At 31.7% G+C, this 21207-nt stretch overlaps 2 protein-coding genes across 6 annotated transcripts in view; one reads left to right on the top strand and one right to left on the bottom strand.

Annotated features, from left to right (window-relative positions):
- The window catches only part of Zip48C (Zinc/iron regulated transporter-related protein 48C), a 163146-nt gene that overhangs the window by 81715 nt on the left and 60224 nt on the right, over positions 1-21207 (top strand). The gene's annotated exons all lie outside the window — the stretch shown is intronic.
- Positions 1425-13498, bottom strand: LOC143198307 (excitatory amino acid transporter 3). Of its 4 annotated transcripts, none has more exons than XM_076407438.1 (10): positions 13105-13498; positions 5296-5567; positions 5025-5238; positions 4924-4966; positions 4818-4857; positions 3774-4016; positions 3541-3712; positions 3170-3320; positions 2931-3109; positions 1425-2178 (listed from the first exon to the last, which is right to left on the bottom strand). In XM_076407438.1, the coding sequence occupies exons 2-10, from the start codon at positions 5546-5548 to the stop codon at positions 2004-2006; spliced, it is 1470 nt and encodes a 489-aa protein (XP_076263553.1). In that variant the 5' UTR covers positions 5549-5567; positions 13105-13498; the 3' UTR covers positions 1425-2003. The 4 variants fall into 4 exon arrangements, with proteins under 4 accessions (XP_076263553.1, XP_076263554.1, XP_076263555.1 ...); XM_076407439.1 differs by lacking the exon at positions 13105-13498 and adding an exon at positions 9612-9657; XM_076407440.1 differs by lacking the exon at positions 13105-13498 and adding an exon at positions 8893-8973.

Genomic DNA, 21207 nt, shown 5'->3' with positions numbered 1-21207 from the left:
GCGAAATAACATATAAACTTCGAAATTGGTGCTTTGAACTATTTTGCGTTCGAAAGTGGAGAAAGAGTAACAAACAATTGGTTTACATTTTCCAATATTATTATTATCGACGGAGGAAAGAAAATTATTGAAAACGCCGATGAAATATGTTTGTAGTGACTCTTTTCTCTGCTTTTGGATTTATATCATCACATGTAAACGTCAATGTATATAAAAAATTGATTGATAACATCGCTAAGTTATTGAAAATTCGTCGGTAGTTTGAGCTAGAAACAGCAGCAATATTGTTTGTTGAAAAACAAATTTTAAACGTTCCATTATTAACGCCCTGTACATACTAAATAATTCATTTGTGCTAAATGTAAAACTCATTATTTTATGTAGATAAATGTCAAAATCGTCGAGTTTAACAGTTGAGTTTGGCTATTTAACAGTTCCTTCAATTCATACTTCGCAGTTTCGTCAATAAAAATCTTTGATCAAAATACATACAGGCGTTGAATATATTTCATATAAGTGTTAAATGAAAAATTAAATTACTCAGATATGCAAAATATCAATTTTTGTTGCTATTTTGTAAAATAGCGTAACATTTTTTGGAGACATCTACACTTTTCAAATAGTTTTTCGGCATTTATTCATTTCGTTTTGCCATTTAACGATTTCTAGTTTAGTTTGTTGAAACTATAAACGTTGCGCCCTCTGTCGTTCATGATATATATCGATGTAATTCAGAATGAATCGATTTTTTAGAGTCAGTTGCGTTCTGTGTTACAAGGTCCATCAATTTCAAGAGAAAATCTTTACCACCGGACATGTCATGTTCTCCTGCTATACTTTCCACAAAACTGGAAGTTTCTCCCCATTTCTCCTTTCTCCTAAATCAGTTAAATCCCCATGGAACTTCGCCGCACAACTTCTTATATTATCCATCTTGTAAGATTTCGTCTTTTTCTCTACTTTTATTATTTTTTACTAACACCCCTAGATGCCAAAGCAAAATTAGATTTCCTCCAATTCCATACCGGATTCAACTATCTACCGCTGCTGTTTTCCTGATACTGCTTTCCCGAAATCGGGAATTTTCTGGCTTTTTCCACGTTTTTCGCCCGAAAATTTCCCAGTTCCGGAAAACAGTGTTTTCGTTTTCCGAATTATCGCAACAATTGGTTTAATTTGGAAAGGTCAAGGTGTGTCTGGATATGCACACCTTGACATCACGATATCAGTTCGTTCGTTCTGGTTTTTATACGAGACAGCGATCACAGAGTAGGTTTAGTAGTGTGTTAGAGTGAGAAGAACACATTATCGTCAGGGTGGAGTTTGTTAATGATTACAGGACGTTTTTCCTTGAACCCCACTTTACCTTGGCGCTTACAGGAAGTAACGTAGCAGGAGGACAGAAACCAGGCACAGGGCTGTTGTTTCCTTTATAACATTTTATTAAAATTTTCATTATAATAAAACAGTTATTGATTTTACGATATATGCTAGTCGTTACTATTAAAATTTTATACTTAATACGCATAATTATGGAATTATTTTAATTATAAAATGATGTTAGTAATTTTAAACATGAACATTCAGCTGGAAAATCGATAAGGGCGGCTTTTCCCTCACATTCTTTCCTCCGCGCTCATTTCTGCCACCCTGTTATAGAAATTTCTCCGGAATTTCCACGAAACCTTTGGAATGCTGCAGCAATATAATTAACAAATTTCTTCTAGAATATTTTAACCAGTGTTAATTTATTTAGGATGTTAATATACTTTATATATATTATTGTTTAAGGTACTGAGATATTTCTGATTTACATTGGTTCAAATATACAATAAAATATATTATAATTTTGTTTTGTTTCAGGTATGTACAGATATTATGGTGCAACAACTGGCGGTAAGTAACCAAAAAGGAGTTGATGATGGACGTAAAAGCCCGATTGTCGGTTTTAATTAGAATAATGTGTACAATACTTGATGTAATAACTAATATTATCGTGCATTTTAAACGTTGGCCTCGCTTTGATTGATAGCGAGGTTCTTGTCATTTGAGCTTTGGTCGCCTTCCCTTGCTGCCAATGTCGCGTTTAGTTCTTGCAGTTCCTTCTTACTTCGATAGTGTACAACACCAGAGCCGAAAGCGTCACCCATCACGTTTACAGCTGTCCTAAAGCGATCCCTAAAAGCAGAAATAGTTTTTTCAAATTTAAATTAAGTTTTTAAAAGTAGCAATAGTTCAGATCATACATAACAAATAAACTGTTATTCGAACTGTTAAGAAGATAATATATGAAAATGAAGAATGCACATGGGTTAAAATAATTATACAATTTTATATAATTTAATTATAAAACATTTTATATGCAAATATAATTTAAAAAAGGAAAATAATTAATATATTACGTGTCCTAATAGTATCCTTATGGTAATAAAAAGTATAATATATTTAAAACAACATTGATAATAAACTAACTAAAACTAACATAAACTTGTGATGTTTTTTTCAGTTTTAACACCATGAGTTTCCATGTTTGAATTTGATATAATAGATTTTTATCTAAATCTCCATTATCTCCAGTAACAAACATCATTTTTTGTTATCTATTTTTTATCCGAAGAACTCGGGTTTCAACTGATGTTCCCACAGATTTTGTATTTGGGTTGTTCTTTATCTTGCAAATAAAAATCCAACAAGTTCATAACGTAAAAAATATTATTGCGTGCCTTTTATTTAGAATTGTTATTACTTTGAATCAAAGCAGCGTTATTTCTTGCCTAGATCAGATATCTGTCATATAGTCTTTGTATGAAAGAAAATAAATAAAATAAATTATTTTATATCGAAGGAAGAAACATAAAATATGACAAGAAACTGGAACTATATTAAAAAATAAATCCTTTTTAAAGTCACTGGGTTTAAAGTATACTTACAGTAACCAATCGACCGCCAATATCAAACTGACGTCCTCAGCAGAGAGCCCCACCGTATCGAGTACCATTACCATCGTCACTAACCCCGCCTGCGGTATTCCTGCCGCCCCTATACTGGCAGCGGTCGCCGTAATACTTATAGCGATGATTTTTCCAATATCGAGGTCCACGCCGCGCACCTAAAACGAACCTCGAGCTAACGAACAACATCCTCGCCAGTTTAGCGAATCGCATCTAACCTGAGCTATAAAAATCGCAGCTACTGCCTCGTACAGAGCTGTGCCGTCCATATTAATGGTGGCACCGATGGGTAAAGTGAAACGGGCGATCCTGGGATCGATTCCTAACTTTTCCTCGAGACATTTAATGGTAATTGGTAATGTGGCAGTACTGAAATCATGAGTAAATTAAGAGTAGAGCCCCAGGCGGCGGCCTAACGATAGTTATCTCGGTTTAATTGTTCGTAATAAGTGGAAACGAAAATTATGTCTTCATCTTCTTATGGTTTTGCATCGGGTGAGAATCACTTTGTTTCTGGTGCACTTGTGCCTTTATTCTTATTGTAACACGTATTTGTTTTTTGATTGATTTATAATTTATGTATCATTACCTTGATGCTGTTCCAAAAGCCGTTGCCAAAGCCTGTCCCAAACATTTGATATATGTAAATGGATTTTGTCGGGTTAGTGTAAAGTACAGAATGGGTAAGACGATGAAGGCTTGTATAAACAAACCTGTTAGCACTGTTAAGAAATACATTCCCAAAGAACTCATTACAGATCCTAGAATATCAATTCCCCATCTACGTTTTGTTCATCCGGATAAAGCTTAGTCATAACTCACCGAAATCCTCCATCTCCAAAATCTCTGCTGCCACTAAAAACAGAATACCACCGGGGGATAATTTGATTACCCACGATGTTATAGTCATCATCATATACATGAGGTTATGGAAGAGATTTGCCAAAATTTCCGTATGTTTTCCACCCTGTCCCAAAGCTATTCCAATCACAGTCGAAGCAATGACCAAGCCCAATATATTAGTTGTTTGGCTAATATCCGTACCAATCTTGAAGTTATAGATATCTAGAAGCAATGAATCATTATCATCGAAAACATTAACATATTGGGATGCTTTAGAATACATAAAATATTAGAATTTGCAAAATTAAAAAAAAAACTCTACGAGCGTTGCCTTTTATATTTCGGGATTTTCATATTGAGAAACTTCCTATACAGGAAAGTTGGATGTAGGCAGCAACCGCTTTTTTGTGTTGATATACATCATTATCGGAATTTCAAGGATTAAAAACTTATATTGAGTCTAAAAAAAATATTGAAATTTTATTGAATTTTTGAATAAGTTAGTTTTAAAATGTATTAATTTTGGTAATAAAGTGGCATCATCTTATATAGAGTGCAACATCACTTCTTCTTTCAATCAAGCGTCAATAGAATATCTTCTGTTGCTTCATCAATGTTCACTTGTTTTAAAAGTGAACTTATACTATTTTTCTTACCTCTTGGATGCTTTAGCTATATAATCACTATGGCCATTTTTCAAGTAATATAACCTATAACTATAATTGATTGAAATAAGTTTGAGCATTTGAAGCTGAATATTTTCATTGTGATTCTTTTAAACTGAACCCAATTCCTAGGTATGTTTTAAACTATTGTGTGTATTTTTTTGTGTGATATACATTATCAATTACCAGGTAGTTCCCTAGTAGTAAATTAGTTATTTTCACACCTAGCTTTTATCCATTCACTTTATCTGTGATAACAGTTCCTTATCAAAGAATCTACAGTATTGTTCATTTATCAATATTGAAAAAAGCTTGTATGAATAGTATTTATGAAAAAATGAAAACTGCTTATAATTACCAGTATCATTATTATCTCTTGGAGTCAGGACGGTACGAAACTAGAAATAAAATGTGTTGTTTATTGAATTTATGCCCGAAGAGACCGCTTTTAAGTCCGAACTTACCTGGAAGATGCAGGCTTCTATTACATTTGGTGGGAACATATTTCTGTATAAAAATACATGCATCAGCTATATAACTATACTAGAACTTTTATTAATCTTACCGTACGAGATCAAGAAGAGTATCTACTGTTGTTACATTGCTACTTATAGACGCTTTCTGAGTATGATCAACGTTTCTACCAACACCTGGTCTCATAGTACAAACCACTATGATACCCAAAACAACCGCAGCAAAAGTCGTACAGAGATAGTACCCAATAGCTCTAGCTGCTACACGTTTCGATAAAGACAAATCCAAACTGGCAATAGCAGACACTGTAAAAAAAATTTAATAATTCGTCATTTCCTCAATATCGCCTAAACATTATTTACCTAAACAAGAAATTATTAACGGTATTATAAGAGACTTCAGCATTTTCAAGAACAAATCTCCCAGGAATCTCACGTACATCACCTCCCTCTCGGTCCAATCATCCTTGACATTTCGCAGAATTATTCCTAGGACGGCTCCAAGAATTACTCCAGTAAAGGTGAGCAAAGTTAGAGCGTTATTTCGTAAGAAGTTGAGGACTTTGTTTGATGATGAAGGAGCTTTCTCCTCCACTAAATCGAAGCTGTGATGCATTTTTGCGGTGAAAGATTAACTGAAATATTGAATATAGTAATTAGTTTTAAAGAATTTTTTTCAAAATTGGCTATTTGTTTTCAAAATCTCGGAGTCATAACTGAACGTACGCCTTGATAATATCAATGCTCTCCATATATAACGTTTAGCTGATGCCTGATTATGTTTACATGCTGACCTCGTAATGGTATCGCAAAATAACTCTATTCAATGTTTTATCATCCCAAGGTAATGAAACTTACAGACAATAAATCATTCCACGTTAAATATCAATGTATATATGTTATATCGCGCGAATAATTTTTGGGAATGCCAACCGAACCGTTGGTCGAAGTGGAGACCTAGGTATGACCTTTCTATGGAATATGATGACCTGGGTTTTCAGGGGGCTGATTTGTAACCTCCAAACGCGCAAATAATACTTCTCTGGCTACAAAGTGTATAACCGAATGGTGAAACATGGGAGACGTCGAGATATTGGTTGCATTTATGTAGGAATAACAACTAAATAATTTAAAATAACTTTTCTTAAAATATGAGTTTTTTTAAGTAAATTAAAAGTTTGTCTTTTAAATTGCTAATTCTAAAATAATTTCTACATACATTTTCATATGTTTATCATTCATACATTTAGTATATTTTATTTCAGCCAAAGTATTGCGCTTTGTCCAGATATCTCGACGGCAACAGATGAAGTGAATTCAACAGTGAGAAAATTGATCTTGTCGCGTATCTTAACCAATAATATATAATGAACCAACAATATAAACAATAATAATAATCATAACATAATATAGTGTTTTGAGCAGTATCTAGTAGTTCCCAGTACATTATAGTCTAACGATTCTACCATACATAGTATAACTCTTGAATTTTAATGTCGATGTTGACGTCAATGATTAGTAATCATAAGTCAAATAAAGGGAAATGAAATTTCTTTCTAAAGCATTCACCGTGCTTATAAATGCGTATGTATTAGTTTTGCTAGGACTTGCTGTCTTGTTTATATTTTAAAACCCTAAAATGCTATTTTTCAATACTACTTTTCATGTGTTAAAAATATGAAGACATCCTATAGGTAATCTTAAAATAATCTTCCTGTAATTGATATTTTTGATGAAGTAGAGTAATAATAAAGACATTTGCTTTTATTTGTTTTCAAAATAATTAATCATACTTTAAATTCGCATCAATTAAATTTACCTATTAAGACATCTATTAACAATGATATATTATTAAAGACCATTCTTAATATATATAATAAAATATGCCATAATTATTCTCTTATAGATTAACTGTAGTTACTATCATAGATTATATTTTATTATTTAGCATTTCACAATTGTATTCTAAAATTTTATGAATTTTTAATACTCTCGTTTCAAGAAATGACAGTATTAAATTTAAAATTGACATTAACTTAAAAGATACATCAGCTTTATTACAATCATAACATATAAATGACAGTACTTCTTCACTGCAACATCATTTAAGTTTGAAGTATTGTTTGAATTTCAGTCATACCATCTCAGTCATCTGTTGTTAAAGGCTTTACACAGACTTTAATACGGACTCTTCATACCAAACCTGTCCATCCAAGGATTTGTCGGAGATCGTTTGTCTATGTACAGTCGACTGAAACAGGTTCGCAAGGAATTTGTAATGCATCCTAACAAATTAAGAAGGATATTAATTTACTAGTTAACTTAGACGAGGAGACAAATAAAAATCAGCAGGTTTTAATGTTACTAGGAAGCACCGCCATATTTATTACTCTACGATGTTGATCTCTTTAAAATTAAATCTGCTTGCTTAATTTGCACTCGCAGTAAAATATAAGTCGTCCTGATTATGATGAATGATCGAAGACTGGAAATGATATAAGTCATCTTCAATTGCTTTTAGTACGTCGGCTGAAAAGAAGCACAACAGTAGTGTTGTACATATTCTGTTTATTTTCGTCAGATTTTTATCTTGTTAAAATATTATTAAATGAGTATAATACATATTCGCGTTTAAAAGTAATAAATTTCAATACACAGTGGAAATAACTTACCGTAAATAAACCAATATGTATTATTTTATTGGAAAATCACCACCCTATTTGGATTTTGCATTTTTTTAGACAATAGAAAACGAACATGCACTACTTATTAACGCTATTTGTTATGCTATTCACTTATATTTACGACTTGCTGCTAACTTAACATATACAATAGTGATGCCCGAAGATTGATCCTTCTAGACATCATAATTGCAGACGATAGATTTTAGAAACTCTGGAAAATCCTTATTTGGCATTCCCAATAAACCTTGACTGATGACGTTGATATTTATTTGAAACATGATTCGAATAACGGTTAAGGAGGGGTTTCCCACTTCAAGAATAATAGTAACTTGTCAGTTCCTACTCTTTTTCGTCTAAATCGTAAACATATATTTACAAGTCTACTGTTTTATTCTTATTTTATAAACCTGAACTTTATATAATCTTGATAACAATGGAATAAATATGTGCTGACGATTTGTTCTTCTTTTTATTTGTTTATATTTTTATTTATTAATTTTTTTTATTATTAATTTTTATTTTACTTAAGCTGCTGTCATTACAAGAAAAACTTATTTGTTTATAGATTTCCTATACTTCTTCTGATTGTCCCTATTCTAGCTGCATTTTGGTAGCATAGGTTTGACTTTTAAGATATATTGTTTGAATTAAAATCACCATCTATGATTCAATCGCATTTTCTTTCTCTTTCACGTACTATTTGCATAAACATTTAATTTACTTTCTATGAGGCCTAGTAATAATCTCTATGGGTTCGATGATAATATACCTGCATGCTGGATGCTGGATAAAGATGAACGAATTTTAAAAAACATGAGAAATGTTTTTAAAAAATGCGCTTCTCCTGGATTAATATTATGTTGCTAATGACTTTGCGAATCACTAAAAGCTTGTTGGAACTTAGAAACCATTTATTGAAGCATTCTAACTATGTTATAAATTAAAGAGTTGGTGAAAATAAAATATAAAATGTTCTTTCTTAAAAAAACGCATCTGTATACATAAGCATCATTAGTATGTCAATATTCCATGAGTTAGGATACGAATTGGATCCATAAAATTTACCAGATTTAACCCCTAGATGTTATATCCTGTTTTCAAATAAGTAAAATGTCTTAGCCAGTTATTTTACTATAAGCATAAATATTTTATGACATAAAATACTGAAGCAACAGGTTATTTCAGTTCCCTCGTTATGATCTTTTGGCAATTTCATGAATACATTCTGCGGTGCGCCACAGTGGCTGCAGGGTGGGTAATTAAGCTCTTTAATAACCTTTGTGGTTAGCAATCCTATAACAAGATGTCACAGTTTTGTTCGTAACGGGTTTTTCCATGTTTAATTGTTCTGCTTTCATCTGGACACACAGTCATAGTGATCAGAGTTCACAACAGTTTTGGCACCATATTTTCATCACTTTTTAATATTGAACAACTATAACAAACTTCATCAAGCTCGATTTACAATGCAAGAATGTTTTAAGAACACCATCACTCAGTAAGATCGCACAGTAAGATCTTCTTCTTATTCTTCGCTTTGTTTTAGCAAGATAAAATCTATCTATTTCCGAATAAATTCTGTCTGAATTGACAAGCAATTTTTCAGTTCTTCTCTCAAGGCCAAGCATTTCTTGCTGTTGTATGAACAGAGGAGCTATCATCTAGGCACAATTTATCCTGCGGTTGTTATACTTTATTTTTCAAGATACTCTCCGATATATGTATTGACTTACCTCATAAAATGTTGATAATACCTTTTTTCTTCTTCCATGTTCTCTCTTTATTTTTGTCTAAAATCAGCATGGATCTGCGTTGATAATTAATTAACTTCACCAAATCACTTCATGTAATAATTATTCATAATGATTTTTAACAATTTTTTTTATTGTTGGACTTTCAACAAAAACTGATCAAAATTTTTTACAACACGTATCGTTGTCATAGTGACAAAGAAAGGCGTAATTACTACTCTACTCTTATTTATTTAAAACTTACTGTTAACTTAATCTATATCATTGCGCTGATCACTTGATATACCCGAAGACTGATCCTTCTAGACACCCGAAAGTGCAGACGACAACGTTTCTAGGAAAGCTTGAAAACCCGATCTCCAATACGAAATGAACCTTGATGGACGACCTTGACACGTATATGAAGCGCGAATTCAAATTTAATTATTCAACCATTCAAATAACAAACCATTCAAAAAAGGTTCTTTTTTATTATTTGGACCGCATATCTTGCAGTCATTATTAACATTTTAGTATATCTTTTTTAAATTTCGTTGTTAGCGTTCACTGTCTATCTCGCAATAATTTTCGAATTTTATTATATTTTTGTTGTTTTCGGGTTGTTTTTCAGTTAAAATACTTCTTTAGAAAAGATCTGATATATCGTAAGGCTGATATATCATATTTTAGTCTATACTGTTTTTTTGCTAATTAAGGATTAATTAAAAATACCATTTCAAAATCATAGATCATCATCATAATCATTCAGTTCATATTGTTCAATGTTCATACATTTAATTGAGTAAATATACAACGGTATACTTTCTGACTATTAGTTAAATGTAACAACAACTTAAATTTCGTAAATATCCTCAAATCTATCAAATACACGAGGATGGAGTATAAAGTGTATTAAAATACTATTGTTATGGCGACTGAAATATTACTAACTGGGACAAGTTTAATAATGCAGGAAAAAATCAAATGAAGCGTAAGACACACAAGTATAAGAATTCGAACAACAAATTCGAAATACAGTTGAACAAATTCGGTCAGCTGTTACCCAAACATCAAGAGAGAAATCAGAATATGAGGTAGATTAATTATATTATAAGCTGGTTATTAAAACATTTTCTTAGATTAACTTTTGAGCTGTAAGTGCAGGTGAGTTTTTTTCAAAAACAAAGCAATTTCAGTATATATATATATATATATATATATATATATATATATATATATATATATATATTTCCTGTATTCTTGTGATTACTTCTGATGTTGATCCAGTTTTTGAAGGTTCTTCATGTGGAAGTTTCACGGCGCCGCCCTTACATAAGCATTTTTTATTGACGTAACATATTTACATCAACATGAATGTCCGTAGCCTTCAATTCTTTTTGCTGAATCACTAAGCAATATCTATTTGTTTCCATTGGTACACCTTTAGATGGTTTTTAAACCGAGAACTTATACAACAAGTTCACACAATCACACAATCTGTTCATTTGGTAAAATACGTAAAGAAACGTATGGATGCGTTTGTAATTTTTATAGTGACTATATATTCATATAGTCGTTAGTTTTATAGAATTTCAGTTCTGCGCCTTATATTATTGTAGACATGAAGCTGGAATCCAGACTACCTCCCCAGTTTCTAATACTTTTAACAATGCTACGCATGTCTACAGAAGGAGAGAAACTCACGTCCGCATAAGACTGGTTCATATTCTATAAGTATGCGTTACTTGTTAGCCTGTCCACGTATAACTAAAATTAAGAAGTACACCATTCTGTTTATGATGCAATTTTGATAACCACATTTATCAGTTTTTATTGAATTTACACGATTTTACTAGATAAAACTCGAATGTATCATGAAATCCCGACTTTATTTGATTGCGGATTAAAATCGAGATCTTTTTTAATGCCTCAATATATTCTGTACGCAAAAATTACTTTACATAATGTATATTACTGACAAGTGGAAAATGCTTGTTCATATTATCAACTAATTGGATAAAGATAACGTTTGTAAGGTTCGTCCTAAATTTTTACACCATTAAAATTATTGTCCAACTACAAATTACATATATATCATAAGTTTGCATCTGGAATATCAGTCGAAAATAAAAATGATAAGAAAAATTACCTTTCTATTATTAGTTTTTTAATATATTTTTGAATTATTAAAATCCTACGTTTATTTTCTTTTGTTTATGTAGATACTCTCTTATCATTGTTTTGAAGACAATAAAACAATGTTGCTATGCTATAAAATATTATAGATATTTCTGGGAATAAGATGTCATATATGAATGCAATGAAAACATCATGTTCAGTTGGTATTTTGTTTCTCATTGTTAAACTAAACGTTAATATTTATTATTCCATTGGAAAGTTCAATTCATAGGAAAGCGATAATGGGTGAACTAGTATTGTCCCCAATAGTGGTCTTTCTTTTGTTTCGTCGCACCTGGATACCTTATTGTAGATAAAATTAATAAAAACAAATTCGGAAACAATTGTTTCACACATGACAAGATTCATCAATGATGAATTCGCCAGTATCTGAAGGAAAAAGTGACACTTTCTGTATTAAAACGAACCACTGCTTTTTAATATGTTTATGTTCGCAAAATTCAAGTGGCAACATTCTATTTTAATAGAAGAGTGTGGATTAGCTTGAGAATGGAACATTCTAATCATTTTAGGAGGTTTAAAATGATTTCATAACACCTATGAATGGTATATTTGTTTAGAAGAATTTGAGGTACTAAAAATGATTCCACTAACAGCTTGATCAGAAATATAATACCCAGGAAAGCGCGACCTATTTTAACTTGTATTTCATAACTAAGCTGTAATATTCTGATACGCACTAACAACCAGTGATGAGCTTAACAGTCACTTTTGGATCACTACTATTTTGTTTTATTCGACTTTTATTGTTTGTTGTACCTTGCTTATTGATTATTATATGACACGATATATGACTGATCACTACCGTTTCCATTGATATATAAATAAAACAGAACACATTAATTATATTGACTCATAGTGAACAGTAAATAATTTAACAAAAAAATCAAAGAGTAACCAAAGTTAATAGATCCTAAAAACGGAAAACAATTTTATAAATCACCAAACTTTGTTCTTTGAACCTCTGAATATTTTCATTTTAAAAATTCACAAGTGATATACTCTCATCCGGCAGATTTTCTCAGATCCATTCATGTTTCATACACGCACTGCTCAACCCCCATTGTTATATCTACTATACTTAGTAAATAATGTTCATATCTTAAACAACAAAATAGATTAAAATATCAGTAGTTTTTCTTGTTATTTCGTCATTAACCTCTAATTTAACTAAACAGCAGTAAACTAAAACACCATCTTATTTAAATATCAAATAGGAGTTCAATTGAAGTTATCTATTGTCAACTTTTATAATTAATTGAATCCCTTTTTAAAAGTGTTGGGATACCTTAATAAAGGTAGTTAATAGTGACATTTGAACAACGATCAGTTATTCTTAATACCAAACAAAATATATTGAAATATACACAACTGAAATGCTTCTGCTGCGTTCAATATAGACAGTTTCATTGCTTCTATGCTGACAAAGAAAACTAAAACATGCACTAGTGTAGTTATGAAAAATATTGAACTATTTATTTTCGTGGATAATCACAAATTTTTAATATTAATGGATATTGTTAATGTTAGTTTTAAACAATGTCAATGCAGAAATTTACCTGAACAAAAAAAAATGTGATAAATATTCCCACTAAACTGCGGTTAGCACTGATACCGTTGTCACTGTGTTGTTGATAATTTCTCACTGAAGCTAGAAATGTTAACAGCAGCAACAATCGAGATAAGAAGGATTAATTGGCGTCGATTGTCGTCGCAACAAATAACATCCAGCATCTGAAAAAATTAGCCGACCAATTAAATTGTCGCAACGCAAAATGTCGTCTGCTGACACCCGAACGCGGACCGTGGCTCTTATTCAAATTTTCCTCATCAATTGCTGGCATGTCCGACCAAACGTTTTAATTGAACCCCCGTCCTATCCGTTCCATATTTCAGGTCATCATCGAGCGATGGACGAAATTCACAACATAGGAAACTGTTGTGGCCGTAACTGGTTCGAACGGGATCACTTTTAAAAATTCTTTATTTTCGTTAAATGGGTTCCATCTCGCATCGTTTATGAATGTGTATTCGTTTTAATTAGTTTGTTTAACGTAGTACATGAAGCAGCGGATCTGAACATTAAACGCTTTATTATAGGCGCAGACGTAAGCGATGTAATTTTTTAAATTAATCAATTAGGACAAATTGTGGAAATATCGGTCGGAAATCAAGTTCAATCAGGTCAAGTCCATTGGTGGTGAGCACTAAACATTTTTGAGAAACAGCATTAGCTTTTTTCCTACAGTAAACGGACCAGCTTGTTAGTCTAATCCATGTAACCACTGAGTGAAGGGACTAACTAGTGAACTAGTTAAGACAATCATATAACAACAACATAAATTAAAATTTTGGCAAGCAAAACTGCAAACTTCTTGATCAATCTAATGTTCGTTGGTAGAAGTGTTTAGGCTTCTCAAATTCTTCATGTTATAGTTCGTATTGTAAAACCATATGGCTTAATGTATTGACAACAGTTGGATCACTGTGTATTTAAATAATCTGGATAAATATCACCGACATCCAGTTAGATCAAGTACCAGAGTACTTGCAATCAATTACATAGGATTTATTAAAGAGAACATTGTCCTTACCTTATTCGGTCCAAGTTCTGTGAACTTTTCCACTCTTACCCTGACCGCAAGTACTTATACACCCGTGGCTGTAAATGTTGCAGCGGGCTTGACAGCACATTCCGTTTCAAGCTCCCTGAACAGGGTTCAATATTGATCGCTGAACTCTTCGCGATATTCAAATCTTTATCCTACATCACAACACAATCCTTCAAACAATGGGTAATCCTTGCCGATTCCCGAAATGCTCTCGAATTTTTCCTGAAACAGAAGTTCAACCATCCTCCGGTCACCGACTCACTGTCAATCACCCTTTATCTTAGTGGCTACAGGACAAGTTTTCTGTGGATCCCTTCTCATGTTGGCATACCGGAAAATTAGCGTGCGGGTAGTGCGGCTAACTCGGCATCCCTCTCCATCACAAATATTACGTTATCCCTCTCGTTTCACCAAGAACTAGATACAACGTCGTTGGGTCCAGGAAGCCAGCCACAGCAGGCTCTTTGAGGTTAAAGCCGATTTTTTTTCTCTCTTCGTGTTCCTTCCCTTCGTCACCATGCCGTATCTGAAGCGCCTGAGATTGGATCACTGTCATTTCTCACACGGTCACCTGATGACATCGAGCTTGTCTGCTCACTGGGAGCTTTGTCACCATGCCCTTATTTCAGTCTACCACATACTGAACGACTGTCCACGGCTCACCCATATTAGAGCTATGATGGGCTGAAAAATTTTAGAAATGCCTTAACAGCAGCAAATACAGACTCCTCGAATTTCTACGAGAAATCGATTTTCTCCATAGAATCTAGCCTATGTTAAGATAACTGTCACTGGCCAAGTAACCATTACCACTTCGGTGTGGGTGCTCATATAGACAGAGCCTCTAGCCTCTACTTCGTTATGGTTGTGTTTGTGGTCTTGTATTCGTGTCTATTTTTAAATTGTATATGCACTATTTATTCTTTTAGCCCCTCTGTTTTTGTTATAAATTTTATTTTATTTATTAATTTATTATTCTATATATACACTTTATGTCTGTGACCATTCGCTTTATATCAACACCGCACTGTTGTACAGTCGCGGAGTGACGACATCCGCCAAAGTGATAAAGAAATAACAAGGTAACAAAGAAAACTATGTATAACATTCACCAACAAATAAATAAACAGGAGAAGAATGTGACATGTGCTGTTGAAGCAATAGGCCGAATCGGCCAAGCTGCAAGATTTTTTTGCTTCTCCAAAATGATAGAAGGAAGGAACTAGGATATCGAATATCAATCATTGTCGATAGAGATTTGAAAAACATTTCGATATTTCTCGTTGATATTTTTTTGCCCTCTATATAGATATTTTGGGCCTATATTTGTCCATATTTTGTTGAAAGAAGTGTCGATAGATCTAAATGAAAGTATTGAACTTTTAATTGCTGTATTTTTTTTAAATATCGATATCATTCTCTGTGCCGACATCCCTAAACGGAGTTATTACAAAAAAGCCTTGTATGGCTCCCAAACTTAGACACCATTACTACCCGACATGCGTAAGCTTGAAGTCTTTTTAAATGTGATGTTTAAGACAGATTTTACGTGTTTTTCTTCGAAATCAAATTCAGAGACTCAGATTGCAATGGTTTGAACACATTTGTCGAGTGAAGCTTCAATAGTTTCGTGACACAACGGTTGTAGTTGATGTGGTACAGACAATCTGTGGTAACTTTTCATGAGTATCATTGAAAGTCCTACGGAGAGTATAGCATCTACCTGCCTATACTTCACCAACCCACCAATTATTTTTACTCTTTTAGATATTTTAGTTAATGGTTCCATTTTCTGAGATTAATATCCCCTTCTTTGGCAACTTTTTGGGGCAAGGATAATAGAATTGTACTTTTTACATATGCTTTTCTCTGGGTGGAAGATTTTTTAGATCAATGTTTAATGATTGCATAACAAAATTGATTATTTTTGTGCCTTTTAATGGCAATGAGTTTGACACGCGGTCTTCAGAGCATATTTTTTTAAATGTTAATGTTTTAAATGTTTAAACTCCAAATGTGTCAAGTCCAACTTTATCTATACTACAATTTTTACAAATGTAATAAAATATATCGACTATGGTTTACTAAATATATTACAGCTTGCGCTATGATTATGGAACCTTTCATTAAAATATCTGAACTCTCTCATCATGAAATCATATTAAAATTATTTCCCAGCACCTTGATTCTTTTTGTTAAAATAATGGGAAATCACAGCACCAGCGCGTCGAGAGATTCAGTATGATTCATTCAGAATGTTATTTTTTGCCAACAAAAGACATCCAGTTGATAGAAATACATAAATAGCTACCATTCTTCCGATTACTTGTTACTGATTTTTAAATAGAATTCGTTGCTAGTTGTCGAATTATAGTTTACCATTGATATATTATGTCTTCCTAAAATTATACTTTTGTGTTGATCTAGAGGTCTAATAACGTCTGCTAATTAGTCCTCTTCACTCTGACGTTTTATGATATGCGATTTTTGATCTGTTAAAATAAAATGCGGTATTTCGCAAATAACATTACTTTGGCGCCAGTTCTCCGGTTTAAAATTCTGATATTAAATTATTTTTATTATCATTCAAATTTGTAATCTATTTTGATATGCAGGATTTATCGTAGGTGTTCGGCAACATTTTCTGCTATTCACTGCACTGAATTTAGCACAGTTTGAGTGCGATACATGGAGTTTTTTGTTTGTTGGTAAATCAAAGTCATTAACAATAGAAATAAAATGGGAGGAATTATTAGAAAGGCAAGCTATATTCATATTGAAAATGGTGTTCTTTTGATCTACCCACTAAAAACAGCAACATTATTGTAAAGCACTGAAACCCTCTGATTATTATTTAATCAACATCCTTATATCAGTTTAATTGATAACATTGTATACACAGGATAATATTGAATACTTTCTTTATTCTATGTGTTATTTACATTATTCACATTTTTGATAGGTCGGTTGTGGTCAATCCATTATAATCTGTTGAAGGCATTATAATCCCTTACGTTGAATATATCCAGAAACATATAATCGTGTTTGACGATTATATGTCGATTACAGTCATATAATCGTGATAATTTTTCAGTTGCTACTTTGAAATAATAAAACACTGGATAATTTTTACATATAATTGATATATAACATGCTGACGAACAATTTACACTACACTTTTACACATCAACTTTTTAATAGGTTTTAGTTGTAGTTGTTCTTAAGTTAGTTAATTCCAGTAGTTATTAGTTATCAATAATTTGGTATTTGGATAATAATATGATTGTAACTTTTTATAAATGAATTGTGCTTATAAAATTACAAAACTTGTTATTATACGAAGAATCGAACTGGAATTTTGACATAAACAAAAAAAAATAATATTATTCAATTATCTCATTATTTATGGATAATCAAGCTTACTCAACAGAAAACAACAACAAAAACAAAATAACATCTCCTATCTGCTCCTAATGGTATTAAGTGGACCACCAATAGATTTAATTTAAAACAATTGATGTCTTAAAGTGATTAAGGTTAGCGTAGGTTATCATCTAGAGGCAGTATATCCGGAATTAATTATGATTTATAACAATTTGGTATAACAGCGGCTTATTATATTTTGTTACTTCTAACTTGTATCGAAAGTAGTATTTTATTCATGAAATTTAGTCTGAAATATAATTACAGATTTTAATAACAAATGTTATAAATATTATATTTTAGTTAAGAATAATCAGATTGAATGGATATACAATCTATAGTATGTCTAGTTTATTCAGTGAAAGTTATCATGGAAATTTAACAGCAGTCCTAATACTAAAAAGGTTTCTGGAATATATGATATCAACTGGATTATTGGGAGAAATGTGACGAAAAGTAACCAATCATACTTAATACACATTTGAGATTAACGAGATTCAGTCAATAATAAAAAACTAAATAAAAAAGCTTATCTGGACTTGTACAGGGTTGTATTACTAATGCAGCGCTATCGAAACAAAGTTATCCGATTAATTATATATATTTTTCGCCTCGTAGTCACTCTTCTGCACGATGATTTGAAATCAAATGAATCAAAGTTATCAAAGAACGAAGAAATCAAAATTATCAAAGATTTTGCCGTTAAATATGAAAGAAGGCTGTAAATCGCACTAACGTAGTCTATCCAGAGTTGGTGTGAACGTACGTTATTTAAATTTATGAAGTCATAACGTCGCAATGTATCAACTCTGAGTTTTAGTTCAGTTTGGCTTTGACGTATTACAATATTCTAGTTTAAATACAGTAATGAAACAAAAGTATTATCAAATATATATGGTTTATTTTAACATTATAATACATCTAATGTATGTATTATCGAATAATTTAAATTACAGTTAATTATACAGCCACTATAATTTATAGGTTAGTTTAACCCATAACTACCCCGTTCTTGCCGCGTTTTTTTATGTAGTGGTATCCACCTAATTAACAATTGTATATCCATGTAATGTATTTTACTTTCATTAGAGAGCATATTTACCTTTCTACATTTAGTTCTTATTCCTTTCGATGGTGTGTTTTTTGTCAAGTCATTCTGACATCACTGTATTTTTTTTCTTCTGCTACTACCTGTGTACACCATTCTTCATAAAATGAATCACTGAATTCTCCCTAATACCATATCTGCGACACAGCTTTAGTTATTTTTATTTATTTATCGAACATTTGTTCACGATTCCATCATTTCTCAATTTCTTCTTCAATGGGCTTGATCGAGGTCATCCACACTGGAGGTGCTATTAACCTTTCCTGTTTCCAGCACGAAGCACACTATGTCTGCAATGAATTAATAAATGTTATGACTAATAAAACCTAATCAATTGTTATTCCAACATATACCTTTTTCCAACAATTTTAGTTGTCTTATCACTATTTTCATTATCAACTTGCCATGAGTGACTGTTGGGTATGTTAGCCCCATTATGAAATCCATATCTCATCTAAATACACAAATTGAAATAATAAGTTTTTTGATTTTTATTATATGCTTTTAAAAATTGTATTGTTTTAAAAGCAATATCTGGAAGTTCCACTAGACCTCTTCGATACCTTTCAGACTAACAGTTCCTTTGAAATTATTGTATTAAATTGTGTTTATGTTGTAAAACTACTCACTGTTTTTATACATTTCATATTTTGATCCCTGATGTTAGCACATCAAGCTGATCTTGATTCATCACCCACTTCATATGACGACGGTTTCTTTTCGGTGAATCCAAGATAATATTGATGCGAGATTATTTTTGACATATTTCAGAGACCGTGTCCATACCAATATTCAGTGCAGCTGCAACACGCTTAAAATATTTTCAATATAAACCGCAGCAAATTAATATTTAACAGTAAAAATGATTATCTCTCTAACGAATTTTGTTGCAAGTGGGGGCCTCCATTATCTAGTTCCTGTTTGAAGTAACTGATTAGAGAGGAAATCTGTTCTGTCTGGTTGGCCTTTTAAGTCAGAGTAATAACAGGCAGCAATTTGAAATTTATCAAAACAAGCAAAGGGTTAAGACATCGTGTCAGTTTATAACCTTTTAACACTATTGTGTTGAAGAATTTTGCATACGTTTTACAACCGGACGACTTTGATAGGCTGGTTCGTTTACTTGATCGAACGTATCAGACAGTATTATGTCTCTTTTTAACTAGAATAAAATGAGAAGGAAAATATTGTCTGATTCTAAAGCGAATTTACAAATTGCGACAGGCAATACATTAAGCATCTCGTTGACATATGTTCACAAATTATTTAATAAAACAGTAATAAACTAATTAGGATTTTACTGGGGGTGTCTAATAAAAGATATTTTATTTAAAAAAACAATGTTTTCTTGTTCCGCGTTCGAATAATTGTAACTCAGTGCAGGTAGTTGTTGTTGACATTGAACAGTTAACGTCATTTTTAACGATGTTGGGTGCATCAGAATATGCGAAGGCTCAGACTTTACGATTATTTAATTACCTTAAAAAATAAAATCCTATCGCCAGGACTGGTTTATAATTGAGCGACAAAATAATTAAGTCCTCATTGGTTGGTTTTATTCTTATTCATGGAATTGTGAACACGAGTGTAGCGTACTCATTTTGGCGATCAGTTTTGTTTTTATCATAAAAAAAAAAACAGGAAAAATGATTGGAATATTCTTAAATCGGTTTTAAAAGTACTAGCGATTGCCCTGTGGTCGAAATTCGACCACAATTTATTAAGCTAATCATATTTCTCTCATAATAAAGTAAAATTACTAATTTAAAAATGATTTGTTAGTATTACTAAAACTTCTTTTGACAACGTATTCAATATAAGATCAGAAATGCAAATATCTGCATATTAAAATATATTTAAACTGTCGGAAAAACTAACACCCATTAACCTTTTTTAAATGCCATTTAATTAAATCTAATTTTCATTAATTTTTGATAACCATCAAAGTAGTTTCGTCATCAGTTTCATTTTATATTCATATTTTCATTACTTCACTTATGTGTTAATAGAATTTTTATCCTTTATGCATATTTTTCACGTAAAATATATATAGAATAACAATAAATTAAACAATTTCTTTACTTGCATCATTTATTGCACTGTTTATGTTTAAGTGTGTTTATTTCTTCATTTTATGTAATATTCTGGAATTTCACCACTACAAATAGGTCATCTTTAATTCGTCTTCTATAAATTTTCCTAATCTACTGTTTTCTACTTAGCCTTGTGTCCTACATGGGTGCTAAAAGCTCACCAACAAATGAAGATAAATGAATTTAAATTCTACAAAGTATTTTATAATAGCTAATATTTTTCACAACATTCTCTTGATGCAAAAAGTAATATATTTATTGTCTGCAACATTTGGTTACCTCTTTGTTACGAAGAGCGTTTACTAATAAAACAGGGAATAGATTAGCTATACAATATACAGAAAACTCTTAATAAATTTTACGATTACGTCTAATACAATGATATGTTTACATTAAGAAAAGTTGCTTGTCTAAAGAGCTAAATAC

The sequence above is a fragment of the Rhynchophorus ferrugineus genome, unplaced genomic scaffold, assembly GCF_030347505.1.
Source record: "Rhynchophorus ferrugineus isolate W39M unplaced genomic scaffold, kcgeb_rfMv2 rfM6, whole genome shotgun sequence".
NCBI lineage: Eukaryota > Metazoa > Arthropoda > Insecta > Coleoptera > Curculionidae > Rhynchophorus > Rhynchophorus ferrugineus.
The sequence above is the reverse complement of the archived record's forward strand: the minus strand, read 5'-3'. Positions and strand labels throughout refer to the sequence as shown.

Coding starts and splice junctions, on each gene's coding strand:
- LOC143198307 (XM_076407438.1), bottom strand. CDS start 5,548: ATGCATCACAGCTTCGATTTAGTGGAGGAGAAAGCTCCTTCATCATCA. Junction 3,321..3,540: donor GCTTTTGGAACAGCATCAAG/GTAATGATACAT, acceptor TCATGATTTCAG/TACTGCCACATTACCAATTA. Junction 2,179..2,930: donor TTGGCGGTCGATTGGTTACT/GTAAGTATACTT, acceptor TTCTGCTTTTAG/GGATCGCTTTAGGACAGCTG.